The sequence below is a fragment of the Lipotes vexillifer genome, unplaced genomic scaffold (genome assembly GCF_000442215.2).
Source record: "Lipotes vexillifer unplaced genomic scaffold, Lipotes_vexillifer_v1.1 scaffold1, whole genome shotgun sequence".
NCBI classification, from domain to species: Eukaryota; Metazoa; Chordata; class Mammalia; order Artiodactyla; family Lipotidae; genus Lipotes; species Lipotes vexillifer.
The window spans coordinates 178,663-192,125 of record NW_006779068.1 but is presented as its reverse complement, the minus strand read 5'-3'; the positions used below and the strand labels follow the sequence as shown (position 1 = coordinate 192,125).

The 13,463-nt window shown below is 34.8% G+C and overlaps 1 protein-coding gene across 1 annotated transcript in view; it reads left to right on the top strand.

Annotated features, from left to right (window-relative positions):
• Positions 1-13,463, top strand: part of IPO8 (importin 8) — a 71,395-nt gene that overhangs the window by 42,795 nt on the left and 15,137 nt on the right. The window contains exon 20 of the mRNA XM_007452171.1: positions 3,535-3,630. Coding sequence (XP_007452233.1) covers positions 3,535-3,630 — 96 coding nt within the window. The remainder of the gene's footprint in view (positions 1-3,534; positions 3,631-13,463) is intronic.

Sequence of the window (13,463 nt, the reverse complement as noted above, 5' to 3'; positions counted from 1 at the left end):
GACCTAGTCACATAGCTGTTATGTGTTGGAGCTAGATTTGAATCCTGGTAATCTGGCTCCAGAGCCCATTTTTTAAGCTACTGTACTATATTTTGTTTCTCTTCTTTTTGTGGGGGGACAAAACCTCAAACCAACAAAACCAGCAAACAAAGAAACCAAGTAAATGCAATTTTGGGAAAAGGGGCTGATTTTTTTCTTTCTGTATCATATAATCCTATGACATAAGTATATTACTATATTTCTTTTTACAGATGGGGACTAAGGTACAGAGATTAAATATTGGGTGGGCCAAAAGGTGTGTTTGTTTTTTTCTGTCAGATGGCTCTAGTAGCAGTTAGTTGTCTTTAACTTCATTCGAAACAATTTTGTTAGATTGTATGTGACAGCTGTCATATCACTGTGAGTTTAAAAAAAGACATCAGAATTGGTGAATTTTTGTGTAGCCATTTTAATATTGAAGATGGAAGAAAAAAAGCAACATTTTTGGCATATTAAACTTTATTATTTCAAGAAAGGTAAAAACGCAACTGAAATGCACAAAAAGATTTGTGCAGTGTTTGAAGAAGGTGCTGTGACTGATCAAACGTGTCAAAAGTGGTTTGCAAAGTTCCGTGCAGGACATTTCTTGTTGGCCGATGCACCACGGTCAGGTAGACCAGTTGAAGTTGATAGCGATCAAATCGAAACAATAATTGAGAACAATCAACGTTATACCACGTGGGAAATAGCCGACATACTCAAAATATCCAAATCAAGCGTTGAAAATCATTTGCACTAGCTTGGTTATGTGAATTGCTTTGATGTTTGGGTTCCACGTAAGTTAAGTGAAAAAAACCTTCTTGACCATATTTCTGCATGCGATTCTCTACTGAACTGTAATGAAAACGTTCTGTTTTTAAAACAAATTGTGATGGGCAATGAAAAGTGTATACTGTACAACAGTGTGGAACGGAAGAGATTGTGGGGCAAGCAAAATGAACCACCACCAATGGCACCAAAGGCTGGTCTTCATCCAAAGGAGGTGATGTTGTGTATATGGTGGGATTGGAAGGGAGTCCTCTATTACAGATGTCCCCAACATTTTTGGCACCAGGGACTGGTTTCGTGGAAGACAGTTTTTCCACGGACCGGGGGCGGGGTGGGGGAATGGTTTTGGGATGATTCAAGCACATTATATTTATTGTGCACTTTATTTCTATTATTATTACATTGTAATAGGTAATGAAATAATTATACAACTTACCATAATGCAGAATCAGTGGGAGCCCTGAGCTTGTTTTCATGTGCCACTCACTGATAAGGTTTTGATATGAGCCTGCAAGCAATTGATTTATTATGGTCTCTGTGCGGGCAAACCTGTCTGCTAATGATGATAGGTATTTGCAGCCGCTCCCCAGCACTAGCATCACTGCCCCACCTCCACCTCAGATCATCAGGCATTAGATTCTCATAAGGAGCATGCAACCTAGATTCCTTGCACGCGCAGTTCCCAGTAGGGTTCACACTCCTATGAGAATCTAATGCCACCGCTGGTCTGACAGGATGCGGAGTTCAGGCGGTAATGCGACCGATGGGGAGCGATGGGACCAGTGGACCGCTACTAGTCCGTGGCCTGGGGGTTGGGGACCCCTGCTCTATTATGAGCTCCTTCCAGAAAACCAAACCGTTAATTGCAACAAGTACTGCTCCCAGTTAGACCGACTGAAAGCAGCCCTCGACGAAAAGCGTCCAGAATTAGTCAACAGAAAACACATAATCTTCCATCAGGATAACGCAAGAGCATGTGTTTCTTTGATGACCCGGCAAAAACTTACAGCTTGGCTGAGAAGTTCTGATTCATCTTCTGTATTCACCAGACTTTGCACCTTTGGATTTCCATTTATTTTGGTATTTACAAAATCTCTTAATGGAAAAAATTTCAATTCCCTGGAAGACTGTAAAAGGCACCTGGAATAGTTCTTGGCTCAAAAAGATAAAAAGTTTTGGGAAGATGGAATTATGAAGTTGCCTGAAAAATGGCAGAAGGTAGTGGAACAAAAGGGTGAATACGTTTTTCAGTAAAGTTCTTGGTGAAAATGAAAAATGTGTCTTTTATTTTTCTTAAAAACCTGAAGGCACTTTTTGGCCCACCCAATAGCTTTTCTAAAAACACAGCTCATAAATGGTAGAACTAGGATTTAGACCAAGGCATTCTGGTTCCAGAGCCCACAAGTTTAGAATCTAGATCTAGAAACACTGCTCTTGAGGTAGAATTTTAAGTTTATGTAAATAGGGTTGGTTCTTGGTTTTGCTAGCTACCTGCTTATGTTTCAGCTCACTGATCCATCTGTTTTCCAGCTTCTACAATTTTATAGCTGTCTGTTTTTTCCTTTATCTCTGTCTTTGTGGATATATGCCTCTAAAATATCTTTACCTTTATTTTAATGGCCTTTGGGAAGGGATAAAATTGAATGGGGATGTTCAGTCTGTCATCTTTATCTGGAATATCTTTTAAATTCAGTTTTCTTAAATTGTATTTGTCTAGGAAATTATCCAGTTCATCTAAGTTTTCAAATATATAAGGAGTATAATATTGTTCATAGTATTCTCATTTTTAATCTTTCCTTTATCTGTATTTATGTCTTTCATAGTGTTTTAAAATTTTGCTTTCTTTGCTTTTTAAAAATAATTTTGGCAAAAGTCTACTTAAGTCTTTTTTTAATGAATCTATTTTTGATTTCTCTTTGTATTACCTTTTGTTTATATTCCTAATTTCTATCTTACTTTTATTCTCTGGGTTAAGTCTGTTCTTTTTCTTATGTCTTGTGTTTGAACCCTTATTAATTTTTCCATATTTCTTTATTTCTAATATAAGCATGCCTCTACTCTATAAATCTCTCTTCTGGGAACCTTATTATAAGGCTACCGTATTCGGTGTATGAACATGTGCACTGTATAATTGTTCATATCAGTGAAAATACAGAATTGACATTAGGGGAACAGGCTGGTAAGCTTTGTTATACTCATCTGTAATACTGTATAGTCCTAAGTGGTTATAATGTCTATGGAAAGTACTTCAAATTATGAAGTCCAAATGAGGAAATTAAAAGGTGTGTAATATTAAATTTATGGTTTCATTATGAAAAAATGGGTGCATATAGACAACAATTCAAAAGGAACAGAAAAACACAGGGTTTATTTAATTGTTTAAGAAGACGGTTATTTTGTTTTCTTTTGATTTCACTGTATTTTATTGTTTTGATGCATTACATAAAGGGAAGCTTCATTTGTCTAGACAGTTAACTCATATAGCCTATTTTATTAATCCAAAGTTAAATAAGTGAATTTTTACACCTTATAAGGAATCAGAGTAGATAAAGAAGATAGATGAACTTCATTTTGAACTTCCTTCTTTGGGTTCGCAAGGTAAACTTATGACTCAAGCAATGCTGAGATTCTAATGGCTGAATTTTTATGTGATATTTACTTCATGTAGACTTGATTAAATTTTTTGCAATTGCTATTTACTGCTGAGTGAAATTTTAATTACTGCAGGTACTATGTGGAGATGCAGGAGAAGATGCAGAATGTCACGCAGCCAAACTTCTTGAAGTCATCATTCTTCAGTGCAAAGGAAGGGGAATTGATCAGGTAATATATGTATAGAAAACATTCTACTTGATGTTTACATTTAAAATGTGCATGTCTGATTGATGTTTTTTTTATATTGTGATGGAAAATTATAAAGATAGCCTATAGTTTGTGTTTATTGGTAGAAATCCTATGACAAAAATACCCAATGCAATTTGGCATCATATTTAAGAAACCATTGCTAAATTCAAGTTCACAAAGATTTTCCTCTAAGAGTTTTATGGTTTTAGCTCTAATATTTAGGTCTTTAATTCATTTTGAGTTAATTTTTGAATATGGTTTGCAGAAGGGGTACAAATTCATTATTTTGCATGTGGATATCAAATTGTCTCAGCAGCATTTGTTGGAAAAAACCTATTCTTTCCCCATTGAATTATCTTGGCACACTTTGTGAAATCAGTTGACTGTAAATGTGAGGATATATTTCTGGATTCTCATTCAGATTTGATTAATTTTTTTGTCCTTAATCCAGGACTGCAGCATCTTTATTACTGTAGCTTTGTAGTAAGTTTTGAAATTAGGAAGTTTGTGTCCTTCAATTTTGTTCCTATGTAAGATTGTTTTGGCTATTATGGTCCCTTGAATTTCCATATGAATTTTAGGATCAGCTTGTCAATTTGAGCAAAGAAGCCAACTGTGATTGTGATAGGCATTGTGCTAAATCTGTAGATCACTTTGGGAAGTATTGTCACTTTGAGAATATTTAGTCTTTCAATCCCTGAACTTGAGATGTCTTTCCTTTTATTTAGGTCATCTTTAATTTTTTTCAAAAATGTTTTGTAGTTTTCAAGTACAAGTTTCTTTCATTAAAATCTTCATAAAATATTTCATCCTTTTTAATTGTAAATGGTATTGTTTTCTTAATTTTATTTTCAAGTTGTTTATTGCCTGTGTTTAGAAATACACTTTTTCTGTATTTATGTTGTTTCTTGCAACCTTGCCGAATTTGTTTATTAGTTTTAATAGAGTTTCAGAGAATTTCTTAGGATTTTCTGTATACAAGGTCATCTCATCTGCAGATAGAGTTTTACCTTTCCAACTTGGGTGCTTTTTATTTTATTTTTCTTGCCTAATTGCCTTGGCTAGAACCTTCAGTGCAATGTTGAATGGATGTGGCAAGAGGAGACATTTTGTCTTGTTCCTGATCTTAGGGGGCGAAGCATTCCTTTCACCATTAAGTCTGATGTAAGCTGTGGGTTTTTCATAGATGTCTTTTATCAGATTGAGTGTGTTCCTGTTTATTCGTGGTTTGTTGAGTCTTCTGATCATGAAGTCATGTTGAATTTTATCAAATGCTTTTTCTGCATCTATTGAGATGATCATGTGGGTTTTGTCCTTTATTCTGTTGATATGGTGTTTTGCTTTAATTGATTTTCAGATGTTAAATCAACCTTGAATTCCTGGTGTAAATCCTTCTTGATCATGGAGTATGATCCTTTTTATATATTTCTAGATTCAGTTAGGTGGTATTTTTTTAAAACTATTTTTGTGCCTGTATTTATAAGAGATATTGATCTGTAATTTTATTTTTCTTGTGGTATCTTTGTCTGGCTTTGGAATCAGAGTTATGCTGGCCTCATGTGGAATGAGTTGGGAAGTGCTCCCTCCTCTTCTATTTTTTGGAAGAGTTTCTGATGGTTGGTGTTTTTTAAATGTTAGAATTTAGCAGTGAAGCCATCTTTGCCTGAGCTTTTTTTGTGGGTAGTTTTAAAATGACCAATTCAATCTCATTATTTGTTATAGGTCTACTTGTTTTTTGCGGTACATGGGCCTCTTACTGTTGTGTCCTCTCCCATTGCGGAGCACAGGCTCCAGACACGCAGGCTCAGTGGCCATGGCTCACGGGCCTAGCCGCTCTGTGGCATGTGAGATCTTCCCAGACCGGGGCACGAACCCGTGTCCCCTGCGTCGGCAGGTGGACTCTCAACCACTGCGCCACCAGGGAAGCCCAAGCCCTCTATTTCTTTTTGAGTTAATGTAGGAGTTTGCATCTTTCTAGGAAGTTGTCCATTTCATGTAAATTAACTAATTAGTTGGCATGCAGTTCATAATATTTCATTATATTTCTTTTTGTTTTTGTAGGTTGGTAATAATGACCCCATTTTGTTCCTGATTTTAGTAATTATTATTTTCTCTTTCTCTTGCTCTCTTATTTCCCCCTTTTGTTAATTGAGGTAGAGGTTTGTCAATTTTGTTCATCTTTTCAAGGAACCAATTTATGATTTTGTTGTCTCTTTTTTTGTTTGCTATTTCATTAGTTTTTGCTCTAATCCTCATAATTTATTCCCTTCTACTTGCTTTGAGTTTAGCTTGCTCTTCTTTTTCCAGGGTCTTGAGGTGGAAGTTTAGGTTATTAGATTGAGATATTTCTTCTTTTTTAATATAGAGGTTGATAGCTATAAATTTCCCTCTAACCACTGCTTTAGCTACATTCATAAGTTTTGGCATGTGTTCATATTCATTCATCTCAAAATATGTCCTTATTTCCCTTGTGATATATTCTGGGCCCACTGGTTATTTAGGAGTGTGTTGTTTAATTTCCATATGTTTGTGAATTTACCAGAATTCTTTCTGTTAATGATTTCTAATTTTACTCCATTGTAATTGGGGAACATACTTTGTGTGATTTCATTCCTTTTAAATTTATTGAGGCTTATTTTATGGCCCTGCTTATAGTCTGTCCTGAAGATTGTTCCATGTGCACTTGAGAATAATATGTACTTTGCTGTTATTGGGCTGAGTGTTCTATAGATGTTTGTTAGATCTAGTTGGTTTATAATGTTGATTAAGTCTTTTATTTTTTGCTGATCTTCTACCTAATTGTTCTATTCGTTATCAAAAGTGAAGTATTAAATTCTCCAACTGTTATTGAATTATCTAGTTCTCCCTTTATTTCTGTCAGTTGTTGTTTCATGTATTTTGGGGCTCTGTTATGTGTATGTATGTTTATAATGGTTTTATCTTCCTGATGAATTGACCCTTTTATCATTAAAATTGTCTCTCTTTATCTCTAGTAACACTTTTTGTTTGTTTTGATGTTGTTTTTGTCTAATATTAGTATATCCATTTCAGCTTTCTTATGGTTGCTGTTTGCATCATATATATCTTTTTCCATTCTTTTACTTTCAACCTATTTGTATCTTTGAATTGACCCATTCACATTTACTGTTGTTACCATTACACATAGATTCAATCTGTCATTTTATTTTTTATTTATATGTCTCATGTTTTGTTGTTGTTCCCCTATTCTTTCTTTACTGCTTTCTTTTGAATTAAGTACATATTTTCTAATGTCACATTTTAATTCCTTTAATTTTTTTTCCACTATTTTAAACATTTTTCTTAGTGGTTGCTCTAGGGCTTACCATATATATCTTACCTTATCAGAATATACTTCAGATTGAGATTAACCGAATTTTTAGTGAGATATAGATGCATTACTCTTATATAGCTCTATTCCCTCTTCCCCCTTTTTGTACTACTGCTGTCATATATATTGCATCTGTATATGTTATAAATCCAACAATACACTGTTTGTAATTATTTCTATTTGTAATTTTATTTCAAAGAAGCTAAGAAAAAAGGCAACCAAGTATATATCTACAGATATATACTTGTTATATTAGCCTTCTTATTTACCATTTCTCAGTTCTCATTATTTGTTTGCTGTGAGTTGAAGTTACCATCTGGTGTCATTTCCTTATTCCAGTAGAATCTTGCTTCTATATCCTTTGTATTGTTAATGTTGAATATATTACATTTTATAGTTTCAACAATACAATTATAACATGTTATTTTATGTGATTGCTTTTTAAAACAGTTAAGTGAAAGAAATACTATTTTTACTATTTTTTATTATGACATAATTACTTTTACTGGAGTGTGTGTGTGTGTGTGTGTGTGTGTGTGTGTGTGTGTGTGTGTGTGTCTTTCTTTGTCTTTGAATTACCCTCTGGGTCACTTGCTTTCAGCCCAAAGAACTTCCTTTAGTATTTCTTGTAGGATAGGTCTGCTAGCAATGAGTTCTGTTTGTTTGTTTTCTTCCTGAGAATGTCTTTATTTCATCTTCAGTGAGGTTGAGGTCTGAAGATATTAGTTCTGTTCTAAGCAAGTAGCATTGGGAGTGGAAGATTAGAACAAGATTCATAGTGGGAGTCATTGCAGGCATTGCATAGAAAACACCAGAAAAAATAAGACATAAGATGAGGACAGGGAGAAGCCTGTGAGCACAGGTTTACCTTGGAAAATAGATGATCTTTTTCACAGAAACAGAAAGTGTAGATACCAGGAGAATGGGAATAGAGTGATATTACTCAAATGTTGACCATCTAATGGTGTCAGTAGGTGTTCATAAAAAAGTGTATTCAATGGTCTGGGGAAAACTGGATAAAACAAAATTGATTTCATTATTGCTTGAATGAATTCTTAGTGCCTTTATCTGGAAATGTGCCTAAGCGAGTGGTTAGTATTCTGTGTTTTCCAAATTAACAGTGGAATCTTTTTGTTTTCCAAACCCAAGGAACATCTATTAACTGTTGTGACAGTGCCGTTTAGATAATGCTGATATAGAGATCTGTCTTGAGGTAGAAATAAGGGATGTGGAAGCTTAAGTCCAATGGCTTTATTTTCGCAGTTAAATAGGAAGAGTTGTAGAAAATGAAAAAAGTTGAAATTTCAGTTTGGAGGAGTCTAGTAAGTAGTAAAGAAGAATTGAATAAAAGAATTGCTTTTAGCTGGATAGATTCACTTGAAGTTAGCAAGCAAGAATTTCATATGTAATGTATGTACAGTGGGTTTCTACTCCTAAAACTGGGTTGTTAGAGGGATTAGAAAGTTGGTACCGGAGCATTTCTATGTCAGAAAGTTAATAAGTGAGTTAACTCACTGTCGAATGTTAGTGAGGTTACCATTACTGTGCTGAAGGATTGTAATGCCTTAGAATTAAATTCCTCAATATTTCCTGTAAATTGGTAGCTAGATCTAGAGATTTGGTTGGATTCAATTGTGATTTTTTGGCAAGAATACTTCATAGGTGGTGTTGTGTATTTCTACTAGGGACAGAGTGGTTGTCTCTCGTCTTATGATCTTAGTGCTGTTGGTGATGAGATTCTAATTCTGTCATTCCTTCTTCATTTATGAGTGGAATTACTTCTATGAAGAGAAGTGTTTTCTCATCAATTATTAGATTACTCTGAGGAATAGTTTGAGTATTTGCCTTTATTTGTCATGACTGAGACAATATGTTTGTTTCCTTATGCTCCATCTTTGGAGCATCTTCCAAAGATGACCAGTGAGGTGTTTTTTATGGTTTTTATTTTTTGGCTTTTTAGTATTATTTGACCTTATAGATTCAAATTTATTTGATACACATCAAATATATTCAGTATATTTCAGGTATACAAAGTTCTTTCAACTTAGGCCAGTGGGAGCCTCTTGAGTTTGCCATATGAGTGCTTTTGACCTGACTCTCATAGCCTTTGGAAGTTTTCTGCTATCTGGTGTGATTAGATGTTCCAGTTTCATCTTGTACATTTCCTGCCCTACCCTGGGAAATGGTATTCCAAGACTGCACAAGGGATATTCCTTGCTATTGAGTAGGTCTTTATTTCCACAAAAGAGAACCAGGAAATACATATTATATTATCTTAAGATTAATGCATCATTAGTAGACACAGATATTTCCAGTTCAAGTTTAGGACTACATTATTTTTACTTAACCTAATTGATCCTAATCAGTATCTCCCACACCCAAAATCCTGGTTCTCATCATAATTACTCACTTACTTTACCCCACTAATATGTATATATTATCACCAACATATGATCACTATTAACAGTTTAAGATTTTTTAGTGGCTCCTTCTATCTCAAGGGTATATTCATATGCTAGGGATATTTATAGCCAAACAAGTCAAATCATACATTTTAAAGTAATTTAACATAATCCCTGTTTGTTTGATTATTTATTTCATTTTATTTTAACTTTTAGGGATTGCTTAAATTTTTTGTGCATAAAACATATGTAAAGTCTAAAGTCTAATTCACAAAACAAGGTACATTCAGGGAAATCTAGCTTCCATTCCTGTACCCTCTACCATTACTTTCTTTCCCCATTTCTACCTTCCCCCCACCCCCCAGTTTTTAGTTCATCCTTTCATTTAAAAACAAAAAGCAAATAGTTATATCCGTTCTCTCCTCACCTTCTTAAACAGTAGCATACTAAACATATTTTTTTTTCCATCTTGCCTTCTTCACTTAATAATATATCTTGCAGATCACTCCATAGTAGTATATGGAGGTATTCTGCATAATCAGTCCCCATAATTGACTTTATTTTAATATAAACAGATCATTTTAGTTTTACTAATTTTGAAACCTCAAAGTTTCTTTGTATTCTTAATGGCTTTGCATGTAATAGTAGATATTTGTTAAAATGAAGCTTTGTTATTAAAACATATCAAAAAGTTTTTCAAACTTAGTTTACATTTTCTTTTGGCTTCATTGATTCACAATAATTATTTAACTGTAGTAATAATTTTTAATAGAGCCTATGTCCTATATATGCTCTATATCAGAATATGAGACAAAATCAATCGAGTTAAACAGACTAGTCATTTCTTTAAAAAATCTCAATCTTGGGCTTCCCAGGTGGCGCAGTGGTTGAGAGTCCGCCTGCCGATGCGGGGGACACGGGTTCGTGCCCCGGTTCCGGAAGATCCCACATGCCGCGGAGCGGCTGGGCCCGTGAGCCATGGCCGTTGAGCCTGCGCATCCGGAGCCAGTGCTCCGCAATGGGAGAGGCCACAACAGTGAGAGGCCCGCGTACCGCAAAAAAAAAAAAAAAATCTCAATCTTAAAAGTACCACATGTAGTCATGTGTTTTGATATTATATATCATCCTAAACAAGTCTAGTATTCTTCTGATACTAATGTACTTACAGTTTGGCTTACTAAAGGAAACATATTGAATTTGCCTTAAATTTTTACATGAAACTCTGATTAGTTTTTAATAGATTTTATTTTTCAGAGTAGTTATAGGCTCTCAGAGAAATTGAGCAGAAGATACAGAGATTTCTCCTGTACCCCTTACCCCACACATGCATAGCCTTCCCCATTATCAACATCTCCGCCAGGGTGGTACATTGGTTATAACTGATGAACATACTGACACATCATTATCACCCAGAGACCACAGTTTACACTAGGGTGTACTCTTGGTGTACACACTTTATAGGTTTGGGCAAATGTATAATGACATGTATCTACCATTATAGTATCATGCAGACTAGTTTCACTACACTGCCCTAAAAACCCTCTGTATTCCACCTATTCATCCCATTCTCCCATGAAACTTTGATTTTTAAAGTTTAATTTAAAAATGAACTTATACTAAGACCTCAGAATTTATTTTACACAAATCATTTTAGCCCATCCCTTTTTAAAAATTGAACTATAGTTGCTGTACAATATTGTATAAGTCACAGGTGTGCAATATAGTGATTCACAATTTTTAAAGGTTATACACCATTTGTAGTTATTATAAAATATTGGTTATATTTCCCATGTTGTACACTATATCCTTGTAGCTTATTTTATACCTAATAATTTGTACCTCTTACCCCTCTACTCCTATATTGCCCCTCCCCCTTCCCTCTCCCCGCTGGTGACCCCTAGTTTGTTCTCTATATCTGAGTCTACTTTTTTGTTATATTCACTAATTTGTTGTATTTTTTAGATTCCACATATAAGTAATATCATACAGTTTTTATCTTTCTCTGTCTGACTGATTTAACTTAGCATAATGCCCTCCAAGTCCATCCATGTTGCTGCAAATGGCAAAATTTAATTCTTTATTATAGCTGAGTAGTATTTCATTGTGTATATATACCACATCTTCTTTTTTTCTTTTTTTTACATCTTTATTGGAGTATAATTGCTTTACAATGGTGTGTTTGTTTCTGCTTTATAACAAAGTGAATCAGTTATACATATACATATGTTCCCATATCTCTTCCCTCTTGCGTCTCCCTCCCTCCCACCCTCCCTATCCCACCCCTCCAGGCAGTCACAAAGCACCGAGCTGATCTCCCTGTGATATGCGGCTGCTTCCCACTAGCTATCTACCTTACGTTTGGTATATATGTCCATGCCTCTCTCTCGCTTTGTCACAGCTTACCCTTCCCCCTCCCCATATCCTTAAGTCCATTCTCTAGTAGGTCTGTGTCTTTATTCCTGTCTTACCCCTAGGTTCTTCATGACATTTTTTTTCCTTAAATTCCATATATATGTGTTAGCATATGGTATTTGTCTTTCTGTTTCTGACTTACTTCACTCTGTATGACAGACTCTAGGTCTATCCACCTCATTACAAATAGCTCAATTTTGTTTCTTTTTATGGCTGAGTAATATTCCATTGTATATATGTGCCACATCTTCTTTATCCATTCATCCGATGATGGACACTTAGGTTGTTTCCGTCTCCGGGCTATTGTAAATAGAGCTGCAATGAACATTTTGGTACATGACTCTTTTTGAATTATGGTTTTCTCAGGGTATATGCCCAGTAGTGGGATTGCTGGGTCATATGGTAGTTCTATTTGTAGTTTTTAAGGAACCTCCATACTGTTCTCCATAGTGTCTGTACCAATTCACATTCCCACCAGCAGTGCAAGAGGGTTCCCTTTTTTCCACACCCTCTCCAGCATTTATTGTTTCTAGATTTTTTGATGATGGCCATTCTGACTGGTGTGAGAACCACATCTTCTTTATCCATTCATATGTTGATGGACACTTAGGTTGCTTTCATATCTTGGCAATTGTAAAAAATGCTGCTATGAACATTGGGGTGCATGTATCTTTTTGAATTAGTATTTTTGTTTTTGTGTTTTTGGATATATACCCAAGTGTGGAATTGCTGGGTCATGTGGTAGTAGTATTTTTAGTTTTTTGAGAAATCTCCATCTGTTTTCCACAGTTAGCCCATCCCTTTTAATTGAAAGTAACTGTTAGGAAATATTTCTAATAAAATTAAACAATATTGCACTTTAGAATTGGAGTCATAGGATTTTAATGTATGAAATCCACTGTTTTTCTTCAGTCTTTTACTTATACCAACAGGAATTTTCTTTTTCAAAAATTTTATTGAGATATATTTGACATATAAAATTACCTTAATTTCAGGTATACAACATGATTCAGTATTTTTATATACAGTGAAATGATCATGACAATAAGTCTAGTTAACATCCATCACCATACATAGTTAAAAAAATTTTTTTTCTTGTGATGAGAGCTTTTAATGTCTACTCTTTCTTAGCAACTTTCAAATGTACAATACAGTATTCTTAAGTTTAGTCACCATGTCGTTCATTACATCCCTGTGACTTTTTTAGGAATTTTTTTTCTCAAGAGAAATTCTGATCACATCATGCTTATTTTTAGTCTCATTTTTTTTTTTACATTTGACCCTTGAACAATGCAGGAGTTAGAGGTGTTGACCCTCTACACAGTCAGAAATCCACGTATAACTTACAGTTGGCCCTGTGTATACACGTTTTCTCCCTATCCGCGGATTCAACCAGCTGTGGATCATGTAGTACTGTAGTATTCACTATTGAAAAAACCCTGCATTTAAGTGGATCCATATAGTTCAAACCTGCGTTGTTCAAGGGTCAACTGTATTTCCAATTTGATTTATCAAAGAAAAATTCCACCCTCGTCATTTTAACTCAAACATGGAAGTGACTAAGTCTACATTTGGATTATTGCCATCATTTGCGTGTGGACTCTTGTAGAACAATCTTCAACTAAATGTAATGTTCACATAAAAGGGAA